The 17,793-nt window shown below is 41.7% G+C and overlaps 1 protein-coding gene across 1 annotated transcript; it reads right to left on the reverse strand.

Moving 5' to 3' along the window:
• Nucleotides 1–3,992: 3,992 nt before the first annotated feature.
• PLET1 (placenta expressed transcript 1) lies at nucleotides 3,993–14,503 on the reverse strand. The gene is made up of 4 exons (XM_046685800.1): nucleotides 14,272–14,503; nucleotides 9,731–9,932; nucleotides 7,165–7,226; nucleotides 3,993–5,167 (listed from the first exon to the last, which is right to left on the reverse strand). Exons 1-4 carry the CDS (start codon nucleotides 14,453–14,455, stop codon nucleotides 4,929–4,931), a joined length of 687 nt encoding a protein of 228 aa, XP_046541756.1. The 5' UTR covers nucleotides 14,456–14,503; the 3' UTR covers nucleotides 3,993–4,928.
• Nucleotides 14,504–17,793: the final 3,290 nt, after the last annotated feature.

The raw sequence follows: 17,793 nt of genomic DNA on the forward strand, positions 1-17,793 counted from the left end.
ATTCTTTATGTCCCCTTCCATTCTGAATGATAACCTTTTTGGGTGGAGTATTCTTGGCTGTGGGTTTTTTCCTTTCAGCACTTTAAATATATCATGCCACTGGCTTCTAGCCTGTAAGTTTTCTGCTGAGAAGTCAGCTGATAGCCTCATGGGATTTTGTGTGTCACTTGTTGCCTTTCTCTTGTGGCTTTCAGCATTCTCTTTATCTTTAATTTTGGACATTTTAATTATAATGTGTCTTGGTGTGGGCCTCTTTCGGTTTATCTTGTTTGGTGCCCTCTGTGCTTCTTGTACCTGCGTATCTGTTTCCTTCCTTAGGTTAGGAAAGTTTTAAGCTATTTTTTCTTCAAATAGGTTCTCTGCCCCTTTGTGTCTCTCTTCTCCTTCTGGGACACTTATAATACGAATGTCAGTGTGCTTGATATTGTCCCAGAATTCCCTTAGACTGATCTTGTTCCTTTTAATTATTTGTTCTTTTATCTGTTCAGCTTGGGTGATTCCTCTAGTCTTTCGTGCAACTTGCTGATCCATCCCAAGCTCTTTAAATTGCTTTGTCTACATATTTTAGCCAAAGGCTTTTTTTGAGTTTGTTGGACTCAAGCATCTGAGTTTAAAGTTATTTTTATGTATAGGTTATATATGTTTGCATAGATAAATATGTAGATTTTTCGCATATGTTAAATTAGTTCCCACTTGTATCAGGTGTATATATTTAACTTCATTCTGGATGTAACTTATGTAAAAGCAGAGTGGGGGTGGTCCATATGTCCCAGTTTCACTGCTGAGCCACATTCAAAGAAATACAGTCCAGCAATCAGAAGTAAAATAATTCTTGGGGCTGGCCCCGTGGCCGAGTGGTTAAGTTCGCATGCTCCACTTTGGCGGCCCAGCGTTTCGCCAGTTCAGATCCTGGGCATGGACATGGCACCATTTATCAGGCCATGCTGGGGTGGCATCCCACATAGTACAACCAGAGGCACTCACAACTAGAACAGACAACTATGGGGGGCTTTGGGGAGAAGAAGAAGGAAAAACAAAAAGAAGATTGGCAACAGATGTTAACTCAGGTGCCAATCTTTTAGAAAAAAAGGTAAAATAATTCCAATTTTCACATGTATCTCTTGAAGGACATTAAGGAAGAACCTGTTTGTAACTGAGAACAGCACTTAGAAAATTCCCTAGACCCTCCTTTCAGTCCACAGAGGCTCAAAAATTTTCCTCCTGTCTCCACTCCCACAGTACTCAACCCAAACTCTCTTTTCCTCTTTCTTGCCCCACCCTCTCTCCTGACTCAGCTCTTTATTATGTAGAATAATTTAACCCATTTACCCATTATTTAGATTCTCCACAAGAAGAGAGAGCTTAGGAGCTGACTCAGGAAGTTAGAAGACCTTCCCCTTAGAAGTTTGAAGGTGAAGCTGGAGCTGGAGGGAGAAAGACGGGAAAGCAGACATTAGCTATTTCTTATAATAGTTACAAATGAATAATTTTAGTCCTTGTTGTAGGCACCATTTTATTTGCGCATATTTATATTGTTATAATACTTGGCTTTCTTATACATCAATGTATCATTTGTGGTGCCCTTTTTTAGGCATTAAATAATTATATAGTGCTTACTTTGTGCCACGTGCTGTTCTGGGTGCTTTATATACATTAACTGATTTAATCTCCACAACGACCTATATGTAGCTACTATTTTTCTCCCTGTTCTACGGATGAGGAAACTGACACACATAGAAGTTGAGTTACTTGTACAAGGTCTCACAACTAATAAGGGGAAAAGTCAGATGTAACTGAACCCGCGCAGCCTGGCTTCAGAGTTTATGCTTTAAGACAATTTAAGACTTTTAAGATAACTGCCAAACTACCTCTCTTATGAAATAATAGAGTTTTACTTAATTATTAATATTTTCAACATTTACTTTAAAAAGTAATTTGGGGGTTGATAGACGACAATAAGATACTGTCTCAATTTTCTGGCTGTTCTGCATTTTTTTCCTGCTCTGAATGATTGGTGTTACAGTTGGACCATTGACCAGGTTTGAGACTCTTTCTGGTGTGTGAAGATCTTTGAGGTAATGGGATTTGGAAGGTATCAGTCTTCTTTCCTACTTTCTCAGAATGAATTGCCACTTCCCTTAAATGGGTAGGCAATTGCTCTTTCTAACACAGAATAAGAATGCATTGAATTTACAAAACACGAAGCTGCAAACAAGAAAACACAAAAGTGGAAGAACAAGTTTGGGCAAGTGAGTGTGGGAGCGATAAGCCGTGCGTCTCTTGTTCATCTCTTCTTTCCGTGCATGAGGTGCAGCCTGTGGGCTTCCTTGCAGTGGCCTGTGTGCTTTGTTTTCCTTTTGGTGTATCACTTTCCCATTAGTGATGATCAGGGTTAGCTATTCCTGACATTCAAATGTACACACTTCCTTAGTCCTCTACTCTTATTCTGCAACCCACCCTGCTTGCCACTTTCTGGATTCACTTAAGGAGTGACCAAGGATGGCAAATACCTGGAACCTGTGCTGCTTCAATTCCTGCCTCCTGAGCCCAAGGAAGATATCACTCATTGAATACAACACTATTTCTGAGCCTGGATTTTGCTTCAGAATCCTTCTCACGGTGCTCCCAGCAGCCTCTCTCAATCAACCAGGTATGGTGTAAGGTAATAGTTACTTAGTGTCTCTGACCAGACCTTTAGAACTAGGTCTGGGTGTGACAGAGAAATCAAAATTGAGACCTGGAAGAGGGCAGGCATACTGGGCCGACCCTTTATCTAACAGGTGAAAAAACTGAGGTGAAAGAAAGTAAAACCACTTGTGTAAGGTCGCCTTTCTACTTTGTAGCAGGACTGGAATTTAACAGTTTCCTGTCTCCTAATCCGATGCTTTTGCTCAGCCACCTCTATACTGCTTGTCTGAACTCAGCTTTCTTTGAGTCTAAAAGTTTTCCAGCTTCATAGAATATCTTTGCTGGGGCTCCAATATGTGTCACACCTTCCACATTGAACGTGAGCTGGGGGCCAGGTTGGGCTATGAAAGATAAATAGGAAGCTTGTTCCTAGCTTGTCGGGTCAGGACTCACCGTAGTTTATCTTGGAGATGGCAGCAGAGAAGTGGGGCATGGAGGAGCACTGCGGAACATGCAGCCTGCTTGTTGTATCAGCAAGGGACACTCATACTCTTTGCTTGTCACATGACCCAGGGTTACCAGTTGTTCTGAGGGATCCCGGGTGAGCAGGAGCTGCTCAGGGTGTCCTGGTTAAGGGTGCAGGCTTTGAAGTGGAATAGACCACTCTTCAAAACCCAGCTTCACTACTGACTCACTGAGTAACTTTGGGCAAATTATCTCTCTCTCTCTGCCTGAGTATCCTCATCTGTAAAATGGATATGTTTTATAGGGTTGTTGTGAGGATTAAATGACACAGTGCATGTACAGTGCTTACTACAGAGCCTGGCAGATACTAATAGTTGCTACTGAGTGATGTCACAGGAAATGGTGGAGTAATGAGTTCTAAGAATGGCCCCGCCACTAAAGCAAACATTAAGCTGGCAAAAACTATCAGAGTCAACTTTTTCAGAGCTCTAGAATCTAATAAAAACTCACAGCTATGAGGGGAATGCATAATGAGGAAAGAGACTGCTAAATTTTGACATTTAACAAAAATCTGTCAGGTCACTGGCTGACTGCTGAGATCACAGAAAAGAGCCTTCAGTGACCATACACAACAAGGAATGAAGTCTTTGCAAAAATACTGTAGAAAAGTCACTAAACAAATGGATGACTGCAGCCCTCGACAAGCAACAACAGTATACCCTAGGGAGAAGGGAGAATCCGATTTCCTGAGTTACCACATTATAATATTCAAAATGTCCAGTTTTCAACAAAGAAATTAAAGACGTACAAAATAGGAAAGTATGGTCTATCAACAGGGAAAAAGAGGATATTGACAGAAACCATCTCTGAGGAAGAACAGTCGCTGCATGTTGGCATACTGAAATTTAGCATATTTATTAAAAGAAAATTTTGTTGCTTATTACTGGAAATACCATGCTTTCTTTTGGTTTTGCATTATATTATGAATATTGTAAATATCTTGTCCCATTTATCTTAGTGGAAATTATCATTGGAGGAAAAGTGCCCAGTTTGCACTTGAGGAAAATTGAAATTGAGAAAATTTTACCTTAGATCTGGCCTTGAAAACTCTCACCATTCTATTAATTTTTTAATGCTCCCATCAATGAATAAACTTAAATAACATTCTCTGTATTTTAAGTAAATTTGAATTTAACACCTTCATCATTCTTGTTTGAAGTATGGTTTATTTGGTATGACATAGAAAATAATGCTTTTATACCATAATCTTCACCTATCCTTGGCTGCTCAGACATGGCACATTCTTATTTTCTTGCCCTTCAAATGCTACTGATGTTGCCAATAGCATCAGGGCTATTAACTCTTTCTCTTTTCCTAGTTGAATCACATGAATCATAGAAGCTCTGTGTAACCTGAGTGGGTTTCGTCAGAAATCTGAGATCATCTTGAAAGTGAGGAAAGATTCTTCCCACAAAGACTCAGGGGTGCAGAGGAATCATTTGGCAATGAAGAAAAGTTTAAATTGGCTGTCAACATATTAAAGAGAGCCAGAATTCCAGGTTATACCCAGACAGGGTCTAAGTAGTTACAAAAAGCCTAATTTATGTACTGAAAGATCCATTTGAACATCTGTGTGCCCCAAGTCCACCAGTGAGTGGACTAGCTACCCTCCACTGAGTTACCCTTACGTCTCTGTGTGGGTCTGAAGTGGTGGCAGTAGAGCTGTACATTTGAGAACGTAAAGCCTTTGTTCACACACATATCGGAGCACTGGCTTGGAGCTGAATGTAGGAGAATGCAGTGGAGGCAGGAGCAATTGTTCCCCTAGCTTCCTTCTAGAATAGAAGTTTGCTGGTGAGAAAGATGAGCAGGATATGGATGGCATCTGTGATGGGGCTGAGGAAGACTCTGTTGGCCAAGCTTCTGGGTGTGGTTCGATGTGGGGTTGTGGTTGGCCTGGTACTGGAGGTCTTGGAGGCCATGGAGGTCTTGGAGGCCATGGAGGTCATGGAGGGCCTGGAGGTTGTGGAGGGCTTGGAGGTTGAGGTCGTGGGGGTCAAGCTTGTGGTCATCTCTGGAAAGAAAACAATGGTATCAGAACCTCTTTTGGGTGGTGGGTGGGCACTAGAGAAAGGAGGCTAAACTGATGGAACACTAGAGCGAGTTCACGAGCAAAATTCAATAAACACTTCTCAAGAGCCAAAGGTGTATAGAGGAGGGGGAATAAAAGAGGGTACAGAATGTCAAGGAAGAAAAAATAAGTAAGAAACACTTTGTACCCTTAAGATCTACACAGTCCTATGGGGGAAGGAATTTATACTGAATTTACCCAACTACTAAATTGTTATTGGGTAGGTAATCAGCTCTCAAATGTCTTCATGTCCTTAACATTAGATCAATCAGTGCAAATATGATCCACAATGACACAATTTAATTTTTTCATGCTAATTTCAAAGGTTGCATATAAAGCCTGTAAGAACTGGATACCATCTGGGCCTGAGCATGGCTACCCCCACTTTAAAGGAAGTGGAAAGAGGCCCCGTCCAAACCCCTGAATCACGGTTTCTGAGGCCCTAGTCATTTTCACTTGCTGGGATCTGATCACGCAGTGGTTCTCCGAGGGTGCCTTGCAGAGAAGCAGAGAAGCCAGGCTTGCAGCCCTGGGGGGTTGTCTGATTCTGGAAAGACTGGAGTTTGGCAATGCTACCTCCAAGGGAGTGAGTGAATCACAGAGGGGATTCTAAGGAAGGAGGGAGATGTCGAGTGATTTGCTCAGGCCTGTGCCTTCTTCTGCCTGCCTGGAGGGTGCCTTCCAGTTCTGTGGCATTGTCTTATCTCATTTAGCATTTCCCCTTGTTTCTCAAGTATCCCACTGAACCAGGAAGTCTGAACACAACCCCTTTCTTTTTCTTTTTTTAACTGGATTTTATTAGCATGGAGCTAAGGAGTCCTGACTAGAAATATTTTTCTTTTCTTTCTTAGCATTTACACAAAGGTTCATCTCAAAAATGTCTTTGAGCAAGAAAATAACATCCCAGTTTTTTTCACAGAGGGGAAACCACCAAGGAAACAGTTTAAGGCTTTTATATAATAGTTTGATTAGGCATAATCACTTTAAAATTTATTGTTGAAAATAGATATCTCTTTCACTACATTGGCAGTGCCTGACTGGCAGGAAAATGGGCAGCATACTAGGTGTGTTTCAGTGTTTAGGGGCTCATGAGGAAGACCTGTTATTTGGACAACGAGAAAGACTAATGGTTCTTGTTCTTGGTGAATCTTATATTTAAAAACTTCGTTAAAAAAAAAGATTGCCTTTATAGTTTTGATGTAAGTCTAAGAAAAGCAGAAGAAAGTATGTGATGTGGAATTTGAGTCCTAGTTTTACCATTTAGTTTTTGTGTGGCTTTAGGCAAGTTACCTTTGTTTTCTGAACCTCAGCTTCTTGAATTTGTTTACGTTCCCTAGAGGGAGGTAAGGGAGAAGGAAGGGGATGGAGAAGGGAGAGGAAGGGCGAGGTACCTCAGGATGGTTTGAGGACTACAGCCTGGGAAAGGCCAGTTGAAATTCCCGATGGTATTGGTGGTGGTCAAAGGCCACTCTGAGAACTAATGAAATTCCTGGTATTTCTATGCTAGCAACCATTCTTTGTGCAAATCTCTCCCCTCCTCCCTTAGACCCTTTGGTTAAAGTCTGCTATGCCTATGAAGGCTTTGCGTGGGTGGGAATTCTTTCTGGAAATTGCGGAAGGAGTTGACATTCATATTGGTGTCTATGTGGTATTGAATAGAAACAGCTTCTGAGGAAGCAGGAGTCTGAAGCCACAGGTGACTGCGAGAATATGAGGCCCCTGGGAATTGGCAGAAATCTTAGGGATGGCTGTTATTTCCCACAGGGCATAGGATAAGGGATTGAGCTAATCTTATGTAGGTCTCAAGGTACTGGGAGACTCAATTGACATCTGGGTAATGAGTGAGCGAAAGACTCTTTTTTCTAGGGCCTCCACAAAGTAATTTTTCATGCTGATTAAGTTCACTGCCAGATATGTAAATAGGCTGCAGAAGGACTTACCATTTTTTTTCAGTTTCAGAAAAGAAAATGTAGCCACGTTGTCGAAATTGATAGTGAAGGCTCTGTGGAGGGCAAATCAATGAGAGATAATGGTGAGGACCTCAGCTATGGAACTCACAAGTTCAGCTTACATTTCTGCCTTCCCAGGGGACCCCAGTGTCTTAAGTCCTTTTGTGCTTACTTTCTTTACAGCACAATTAGCAGATCATTAAATACTGGTCAGCTCTATATTATTTTAACTAAGATCTTCCATGATTTTTGTCTAGACAAGATCCTGTCCGTCCCTTACTGACTTCATCACCCTGAACTCCCCACAGGCTGGTGGTATACACCTCTGGTCTGTTCAAGCCAGTTCTTCTGCCTGTAATATCCATCCTGGTCATATGCCCACAGACTCAACAGTGTCCTCCATGAAATCATTTCTCCCTGTTGTCGTTAACCCAGACAGATCTCCACCAGAGAGACATGCCCCTCTACTGCATTGCCTTTGTTTGAGCCTCTCCTACCACTGGAGGGCCAGCTCCTTAAGGGCAGGTTCTGCTGTCAACAATGCCTGACACATAGTAGGTGCTTAATATTTGTTAAATGATCTGTACAGCGTAGTCTGTTGCTCTTATATCAGTGGGCTCATTATTGTATCAATCTCTTGTTCGTGCATTCAAGAACTAATTAATGGGAGTGCATGACATGCCAATTACTGTGCTTTGTGCTAAAGGGACAGCAGTGAACAATACAGGCATGGTTCTTACCCTTGTGGCACCTACAGTCCTTTCAGAGAGCAGATTTTAAACGAATAATCAGCTAATGAGTTAAACAATTGATCACACTTGTGATATGTGCTCTGATGAAGCAGTGGAAGTTATGAGAGTGAATAACGGGCAGCTGGAACTTAATCTGGGCATTTAGGGAATGCTTTCTTGAGGAAATGCTGTTTAACCTCAGTAATTATTTCTGCTTGGCCTTGCCTCCCCAAACCTCATCGTAAAGTCTCGTGGGCAGGGGCCTCCTCACATCTCTTTTGTGCCCTACCCAGCATAGTGGACTTCCCTGCTTTCTGTATCCCATCATATGTGCTGCTCCTTCCTTCCTTGTCAGCCTTGCTGATCAAGGCCATGTGTGTATATTGTAAACAGGTAGAGAGGCCAGTGCACGTAGTGGGGTGCGAGTTAGGAGTCTGGAGACCACACTGCCAGCGGGAATGTGCTGTTTCCATTGCATACTGTCACTGTTTGGTCTTTTATCTGTTGTTGCCTGGAGTGCAGAGGCTTTAATGAGGTGAGATGAAAGGAAAGACATTGCCCTAATTAGCCTTGGCCGGCTTCTAAGACAGTACTGTCATTGTGAGGCTGGATTGTAAGCAGCTCCCTTTGGATTCTACTCTTGCAAGTCACTCTGTGGGCATAGTAATGCCTCCTCCAGAGCCAGCTAGGTCCGACCAGGCCCATGGCATGGCAGCAGAGGGCAGGATGGCTTGACAGCATCATCACCACCACTGTCCACGGGGATTTGGTGGCTGCTCACAGTGGATGTGGCCTGAGGGTCAGACCAGCCCTGTAAGTACAAAACAGCAGTCCGAAAGTGTAAGGACCTCTCAGCATTTGGTTCCTAACGTCATCTCAATAGCGAATCCCTAGCTGGGAGGAAGGTTTTTTTGTTCAAGTGTAATGTGAGTCCCCAGGTGGCCTCACCTCAGAATCTGAGTGCGCCCATTTTGTGTGACACTAGGAAGCCAGATTTATTACACAATCATCACACTTTCAGTTAGCAGACCATTTCCAAAATGAATCTACGTTTTAAAAAATGACTCTCCAGTTTGAATATAGAGAATTTGAAGCAAACAGGGTGCCCAGTGACAAAGATTCTTTGCTTGACCAGACTTTAGTCAGGCTCTAGAACCTTCTTCTATGCCCCTCTGTGTACTTCTTTGTAAAATCCAGTTTGAGCAAAAACCCTGCTAAGTCAGTTTAGCAAGAACCTCCCACCGTTGATATCTGATCACCCTTAATATCTGATCGAGTTCTTTCTCCTCCACCCCGCCCCAGGTGATGTCTGATCACCCTGGCCTGCCTTCTGCAAGAATCCTGTTAGGTCAGTTTAGCCAGATCCCCCCTTACAGGCCTTGATTTTTTTTTTAGTAATTTTCCATCCACTGACCCCCAGCTTTCTCCTTGGCTATAAAAGCCCATTTGCCCATGTTGTATTCAGAATTGAGCCTGGTTCTATACTGAGATCTCTTTTCTCCTATTGCAATAGACCTGAATATAATCAGTTTTTACTTATTCATTAATTCATTTTGCTTTAACTACTGTCCAGCTCTGGTTTTCTTTAACACCAGTTCTTTCTGTTTATGTTGAGTGTACCTGGTGTGTGTATATGTGTGTGTATATAAACTCCTATAGATAAAAGTAGGGCAAAGAATGACATGGCAGAAAATGAGTGCAGCAACTGAATTCTCCACATCATAGCTGGATTGTAGTTGGAGTCCTTCAAGGCCGGTGTAAAACTGTGTAAACCCAATATGAAATTGTAAATGCCCAAAGCAAATCACAGATAGATAGGTTCTTACTGTAGCTCGACTGTGGTTATGTTCCTGGAATTAGGAGATATCCAGTTTGCCACGAAGATCATGTTGTGTGAGTCCTTCAGGTTATAGATGGCACTGCTGTTGCAATACTTGTCTGCTTTTTGCCAGTTGCCTATGGAGTTGTTGTTGTTGTCCACTGCTTGTAGGACCACAGAGCTGATACTGTTGTTCACAGGAACCCATACTAGGAAGAAACAATATGGAAACAATCAGCATTGTGCAGTAAGACAAGGGATAAGTGTCCTGAAATCAAAATTGTGTGAAAAAAGAAAGTTATAAATAGTTTGTACATATATCCTGGTCCCATTTTTGTAAAAGAAGTTGAAAAAAGTCTGGAAGGAAATACATCAAGATATTAAATGCAGTGATTTATTAGCACTGGGATTATAGATGATTTTTATTTTCTTCCTAGTGTTTTTTGGGATTTTCCCAATTTTCTACAGTAAAACGTGGACAAAGGAAGACCTGTACTCTGGCTTTGGTTTTGCTACACACTGGGGGTGAGATCCTGGTTAGCTCTTAACCTCTTGAACCTGGTTCCCATCTATCAGATGAGAAGGATAAGCCTGCTCTGCCCTTCTCTCAGGGGGAGTGGAGTGTGGGGAGAGAAAGTGTTGATGCATATGAAAGGGTGAAGTGGGCCCCTTGGGAAGTGCTTCATGGAATAAGGGACTGTTACTGCCAAATCAAGGAAAAGCCCATTTCTTCATCCCAGAAATGCTGATGCTCTTGGTCTCCCTTGTTGGGGATGAGGGAACAGGGGCCGCTGAGCCCTAGGACCCCTAATCCAAGTACCTGTCAAATAACCCCTTTGGGTTCCCTGACCTTCTCCACTCAGGTGAGTCATCCTTATTGACCTAGCCAAGGGTGTGCTCACAGAGACCCCACTGACGCTCGCTAATTCTGCTTGTTACTTTCAGCATTCTGATGTGTAATGGGGGGGAAATTTCAAGAGAATTTTTCAGTCTGCCCATTTCTTCCCACAGAAGATCCCTTCTGAATGAATTCCCCAGTGCTCAGGTGTTGTTCTCCAGGGCCCTCTCAGCCACCCAAAATTCCTTCAAAGACTTCTCCTTCACACAAAGCAAAGAAAATCGATCACGTAGCGTAATGGGATCTGACAGTCCTGAATCTGAATTCTAGCTCTGACATTTTGGACCAAGTCATTTTACTTCTGACCCTCAGTTTCCTTATTGTTTATCATTCACTCCACAAATATTTATTGAATGCCTACTTTGCACCAGGGCATAATGACAAGGATAATGACATTATCCCTCGTTATATGGAAACCATGATACCTTATCTTGAAAGGTTCCTGGGAGGAGTAAAGAGAACAATGTAAGGACTTTAATACATGGTGGGTGTTGGATAAATTGCAACTGTTATTATTTCTATCACAAAACATTTCTCTGTTCTGTTTGTTTTTGCCAATCAAGGTAGGCTGAGCCAGATCCCACAGGCCTTGACTTGCTCAGCGAGAACCTGATGTTTGTCCTAGATGTGTGCATGATGGTGAGATGGATAGTGACGAGCAATGGTGTCATCCAGATAGTCATCAAGTCTGTCAGCTGTCCCATGGGCATGCTCTTGCCTCTGTCCTTTCTTCTGCTTTCCTTTCACTCTGGCTTGCCTCCTCTTTTCCTCCCTTTTACGAATCTTTATTATCTGGATTTCTGGCCTCCACATTATCCTCCCCTCAGGCTGCGGCCAGATCAGGCTTCCACACACAACACTTTCATCAAGACACACTCCTCTCCCAAACCTTCAAAGTGCCCTTCTTTCTATACCATATAAACATTTCTGCGTCTGTTCTGTCGATTACAGTACCCAGCATATGGCTTTTAAGACCCTCATAACCTAGTTCACCCTGCTATTTGCTCTCCCACTCTAGGGGCACCCAGTCTTCTTCTGGTTCTGCAGACACACCTGGCTCACACATGCCCTGGCCTTTGTTCATGTCTGGCTGCCTGTCTGGAATCCTTCCTTCTCATCACGCAGCCCACCCCTTCTTATTCTCTAAGATCCTGCTTATGTCCCACCCCTGGGCCAGTTCAGCCACCTGTCTCTCACTCCTGAAACATTTGTTTTCTAATGTAGATTTGAGTACTTAATTACATTCTAGTTTGTACCATACACTGTGGTTTGTTTCATCTGTGTCAGTATGTGGCCAGCCCAGTGCTGGGCACCTGGAGGGTGCTAAATAACTAATCATTGATTGACTTAAAATGTTGGGCATCTATTGTGGTAGAGTGTCCTTAAAGCTGAAAGTTCAGAAAAAAAAAAAAACGCAGGCAAGTTACCTCCTTCTTGCCCACAGCGGTGAAAAATGAAGGCGGGTACTTACTCAGCACAGTCTTAATGTAAATGTCTCTGCATTACGGCTTCTTTCATTGATATTAAGACAGACCCAGGGAACCTGTGCTAAGATACTGCCTGAGCTGCAATTGTGTCTTGGGACTTGCTGAGCCATTTATACCTGACTTACCACCTGTTGACACAAACTCTGAAATTAAAAAAAAATTCAAAATCAAAATAAGGAGAAGTGTTTGGCCTGTGTGGGTATTTACTCAGTCCCCCTAAAAGTCCTGAGTCTCAGTGCTGCAATGACACTCTACAAGGAAATCGTGGAGCCTGATGTGTAATCCTACGTGTGGAATCTGGCGCTTCACAGCTCCGTGGGCATAGGATTTTGACTCTTAACTTAAATCATCCCTATAGTGAGTCAGTTTATCACAGAGCTTTAGCACATTTCTGTTCTGAGATGAAATCAGATGCAGTTTGGGGAAGTGTGTGGTGCGTCGTGGGCGTCCAGTGAGACTTACTTGCTTTCGTCCTTCCCCTTTCCCTCTGCTCTACCTAATGCCTCTGTACATGCTGTGATTTCCCTCTCATCCAGCATGTTCTCTTTCAAGGGGTCCTATGGATCTCTTTTGACCCTTCTTTCTCCTATCTTTCTACTTTCAGAAGGCTCCCATTCCATCCCCTCCTCCCCAGCATCGTCACAAGTTAGGTTTCATTTTCTTCCATTTCAACAGCAAAATCCTTCGCCTCGTGATGTGTTATCTTAGGTCAGAGCTCTGTGATCTCTTTTGCATTTGTCCCTCCGACCCCTCAGGTCCTTCCTCATGTAAAAAGTCACACATATGCTGCATCTGGTCCGCCCTGCCCTGGTAGGACAAGATCCACTGCCTGAGGAAGTGGGACATAGCCCTGTCACAACTGAGCCCCTTAGCGACAGACCTTATGAAAAAAAATAGAAAAAAGGACAAGCTGGGATGAGTGTGCAAAGGCAGGCTCTAGTTCTCCTGCTGAAGCCTGGAATCTGTAGACCATGGTGTGGATATCACCCTGGTGGTCTCTGCAAAATTTGGTTAAAGTTCTAAGAGAGGCAGGATAACAGAGTAGATAAGAAGGCAGGCTCTGAAACTGGACAGCCTGGCTGGACAAAGCTGGACACATTTTGGCTGTTATTTAGGTTCACATATTAGCTATACTACCTACTAATAACCTTGGGTGAAACTTTAACTTCCCTGTGCCTCAGTTCTTATCTATAAAATGGGAAGATAATAGCATTTACTCTTAGAACAGGACTCAACACATAGTAAGAAGACTTCGCTCTCATTTCTATAATTAAGAAGCTTATAGTATAGTGGTTAAGGCTCAGGTTCATACCCCAGCTCCACCATTTAAGTAATTTTGTGACCTGAACAAGTCCCTAGCATCTCTACCTCTGTTTTCTCATCTACAAAATGGGAATGAAAACAGTATCTACCTAATAGGTTGTTAAGAGGACTTAATGCATTAACATATATAAACACAACATTAAATGTTGTTGTTGTTATTATGAAAGTAATTAGAAAGCACTTGCCTTGACTTCTAGGTTTCATTGATCCAAAAAGGGATATTTATAAAACAATACTAGGCACCTCTAAGAAAAGCATGGGATTAGGAATGAAAAGACCAACATTTAAGAACCAGTTCTGCCACTTACTAGCAGTGAAACCCTGAGCAAGTCATTTAACTTCTCTTAGCTTCAGGCTCCTCATAAATAAGGTGGGATAGTAATATTTTCCCTGCCCAGCTCACTAGATTTTGCACCCATAGACTAGATGTCAACAGTGCTTCCTGGAATTGTGCAATATACAATCATCCGTGGCAGCATTGTTTTATCAAATAGCCATGAAAAGACTACGAACTGTGATGTAATTATTATCCCTTAAAATAATAAAAGTGCTCATTTTATTTACATCAGAGGATTTGCTGCATGTATGCTCTTACTGGGGCTCAGTTAACCTGGGAGTTGGGACTTAATGACTCCTGTGGATCAGGTTCACACAGGGAAGATGCAGAAATAGACTCACCCAATCCACTTTCTCACTTGTTCTCTTTCTGCTCCCATTTCCCATCCGGGTCAAAAACACATGTTTTGTGTGATTGAGAGCAGAATGGAGGGATCTGTTCTGAAATTCTGGTTAACTCCCCTCAGAGTACAAAGGACAACAGAGAGAACGGCTTCTCCTTACCTGTGTAGATTTTGTTGCTTTTATAGACATCTGAATCAACCCTGATGGCTGAGCCAGTGGTGGTGATGACCTTATCAAAGGGCATGCAGTTGTCAATGTCAGCGACAGGGTTGGCAGAAGAAAACAGCAGTCTGAGGCACAGACACAGCCCCAGTGGCAGCAGCAAGGACCTGAGGACTGCCATAGTCTTGACCTGGGAACTGCTGGGCCTGGAACTGGGTAAGAACTACGACTTACTTGTTTATATGCTCCTGGGCTGGAGCTTCTGGGTGAGGTCATACATGCAAATCTTCTTCCCACTCCTCCCTAAAATGTACTGGCTTCTGGAATTTGGCCCAAGATATCACCAGGAATGGATCTCCTTTTGCTTGTCACCATGATCCTTTAAAACTCCAGTTTTGCTCAAGAGAGGGAATGTACAGATCATGGTTTTATTTTGCATCTCATTCACCTTAGCATCTGCTATTTGAAGAGCTGTTGAGAAAGGTTTAATGCCAGCAAGGTGAAATTCTGAGTTGAGTAGTCACCACATACCTGGCTCATTTAGAAGCTCCACTCTTCTCCCTTCTCTATTCAGTCATAAAAGCCCTCTTTCCTTGGAATGTTACATATCCTTTTCCAAGTCTCCTTAATTGAACGTGTCTATAATCCCAGTTCATTTTGTGACCAGCATAGAACTAGGAAGACTGTGCTTATGGATTTATATTTATTTCTTTGGAAAGAAGCAGCTTTTTTTCACCTTGCTCCTGACACTTTCCTCCATAGCATCATAGCACAAGAAAACTACTAAAAAAATCAGAAAATATGTTTTTTCATACCTCTTCTCTGATTTTTATGATTTACTCACTGAAGGAGAAAAGAAGGAAGAAATATTCTACAACTTGAGTAGGAAAGAAAACAAAAAGTGTAGAACTGAATCAAGGTGATATGTATAAATGTTTCTTCAAGAGAAGCACTTACAGAATGGTGGAGTAAGGACCTCTGAAAAATCCACTCCTCCAGAAAAGCAGTGGGAACACTAGCAAAAATAGTCAAAGTCAACTTTTTCAGAACTCTAGAAATTAACCAAAGGTTTACAACAATCTGAGGAGCATTTGTATAAGAAAAATGGCTGAATCTCATTAAGCAAGTGAGCATTGTGGCATTTTTAACTTGCCCTATTCCCACGCCTCTCCCGCCACCTCTGCAGTAACCTTAAAAACCAATAGCCTTGTAACTATGGTTGCCATGAAGATCAGCAAACTAGCAGCCAATGGAAGGGACACAATGGAAGGGTTTGGCGCTCTCCAAAAAGCCTCACTCCAGAGAATTGTCACTATGTGACCTGTCTGGAAATTGCCTATAAAGCTGAATTCTCAGGGCTTTTAAAAATTTGACTTGACTCAGAACTTTCTCTATGTAAACAGCCTTATTGCTAGGGTATTTGTTGAAAATAATCAGTGGGAATTTCTTAACATTTTGGCTGCCTGAGGCAGTGATTCCAACTGAGATTAACAAGGAGCTGAACAAAAAACATAAAAGAAAATACTGGGGAATGAGATGTCAGTTGGGGGCTTTGAAAAGCTCTGATAAATTCCTGGAAATATGGAAGGCCATTTGCATGTAGAGGGCTATGCATATGTCCAGGAAAGAGCTGAGAAAGCCCTAATTTCTCATCTCTGGCTGACCTTGAGACTCTGTACAAGTAGGAAATGAAGGCAAAGGTAGAATTGTAAACTGCCTATCTGACCAGTGAAGGCATGCCCCAAAATACACAACTGGAGGAACTCGGCAAAGTTTGAGAGACTTAGTGTTTCAAGGCATTTAAGGAAATCTCTGTCTATTCATTAATTGACCACTAAGCTAATTGAGCAGGGACTTCAGTGGCTGCACATGATCAAAAATAGACTTTCAGAAAAGTTGCTAAACAAACAAACAGTAGCAACAGCAACAAACAACAATAACCAATGGGAATAACAAGAAACCCTAGGAGGGAGGGGAATCTGGTGTCCATAATGGCCACGTTATATTTTTTAAATGTTCAATTTTCAACAAAAAATTACAAGACATACAAAGGAACAAGAAAGTATGGTCCATACACAGGAAAAAACTTCCAGCCAGTAGACACTGTCCCTGAGGAAACTCAGTTGTTGGACTTACTAGACAAAGACATTAACTCAAATACAGTCATGTGCCACATAAGGATGTTTTGGTCAACAATGGACCACATATATGACGGTAGTCCCAGAAGATAGTACCACGTAGCTTAGGTCTGTAGGTGGCTGTACCTTCTAGGTTTATGTGAGTACACTCTACGAGGTTTGCACAACAACAACATTGCCTAACTTTGCACTTCTCAGAACGTATCCCTGTTGTTAAGTGATGCACGACTGTATTATAAATGTGTTCAAAGAACTAAAAGAAACTGTGTCTAAATAATGAAAAGAAAGTATGAAGATGATGACTCACTAAATAAAGAATGTTAATAAAGAGATAGAAATGATAAAAAGAACCACATAGAAATTCTGTAGTTGGAAACTATAATAACTGAAATGAAAAATTCACAAGAAGAACTTAACAGATTTGAACTGGCAGAAGAAAGTTTCAGTAAACTTGAAGATGTTCAATAAAGATATTGAATAAATTTAACAAAAGAAATACAAGACTTGTATATCAAAAACTACAACAAAGGACCCAGAATAGCCAAAATGACCTTGAAACAACAACAACAACAACAACAAGAAAGTTGGAAGACTCACACTTACTAATATAAAAACTTACTACAAAGCTATAGTATTCAAGACAATGTGGTACTGGCATAAGGACAGACATATAGATCAATGGAATAGAGTTGAGAGTCCAGAAATAAACCCATATGTTTATGATCATCTGATTTTTGACAGGGGTGCCAAGACAGTTTGATGGGGCAAAGAACAGTCTTTTCAACTAATGCTACTGCAACAACGGGATATCTACATGTAAATGAATGAAATTTGACCCCTGCTAACACCATGTAAAAAATTAACTCAGGGTGACTCAAAGACCTAAATGGAAGAATTTAAACTATAAAACTCTTAGAAGAAACCATAGGTATAAATCTTCATGGCCTTGGATTAGGCAACAGTTTAATAGATATAATGCCCAAAGCAAAAGCAACCAAAGAAAAAATAATTAAGTTGGACTTCATCAAAACTAAAAAGGACACTATCAAGGAAATGAAAAGACAGCTCAGATAGTGGGAGAAAACATTTGCAAATCATATGTCTGATAAGGGCCTAGTATCCAGAATATATAAAGAACACTTACAACTCAACAATAAAAAAAGACAAATATCTCAATTTAAAAATGGGCAAAGGATTTAAATACTTTCTCCAAAGAGTATATACAAATGGCCAATAAGTACATGAAAAGATGTTCGATAGCATTAGTCATTAGGAAAATGCAAATAAATACTACAAAGAGGTACTACTTCACAGCCACTAGGATGGCTTTGATCAAAATGACAGATGATAAGTGTTGACAAGGATATGGAGAAATTGGAAC

The sequence above is a fragment of the Equus quagga genome, chromosome 14 (genome assembly GCF_021613505.1).
Source record: "Equus quagga isolate Etosha38 chromosome 14, UCLA_HA_Equagga_1.0, whole genome shotgun sequence".
NCBI lineage: Eukaryota > Metazoa > Chordata > Mammalia > Perissodactyla > Equidae > Equus > Equus quagga.

Coding starts and splice junctions, on each gene's coding strand:
- PLET1 (XM_046685800.1), bottom strand. CDS start 14,455: ATGGCAGTCCTCAGGTCCTTGCTGCTGCCACTGGGGCTGTGTCTGTGC. Junction 9,933..14,271: donor AAGCAACAAAATCTACACAG/GTAAGGAGAAGC, acceptor GTTTCTTCCTAG/TATGGGTTCCTGTGAACAAC. Junction 5,168..7,164: donor TCTGAAACTGAAAAAAAATG/GTAAGTCCTTCT, acceptor TTTTCTTTCCAG/AGATGACCACAAGCTTGACC.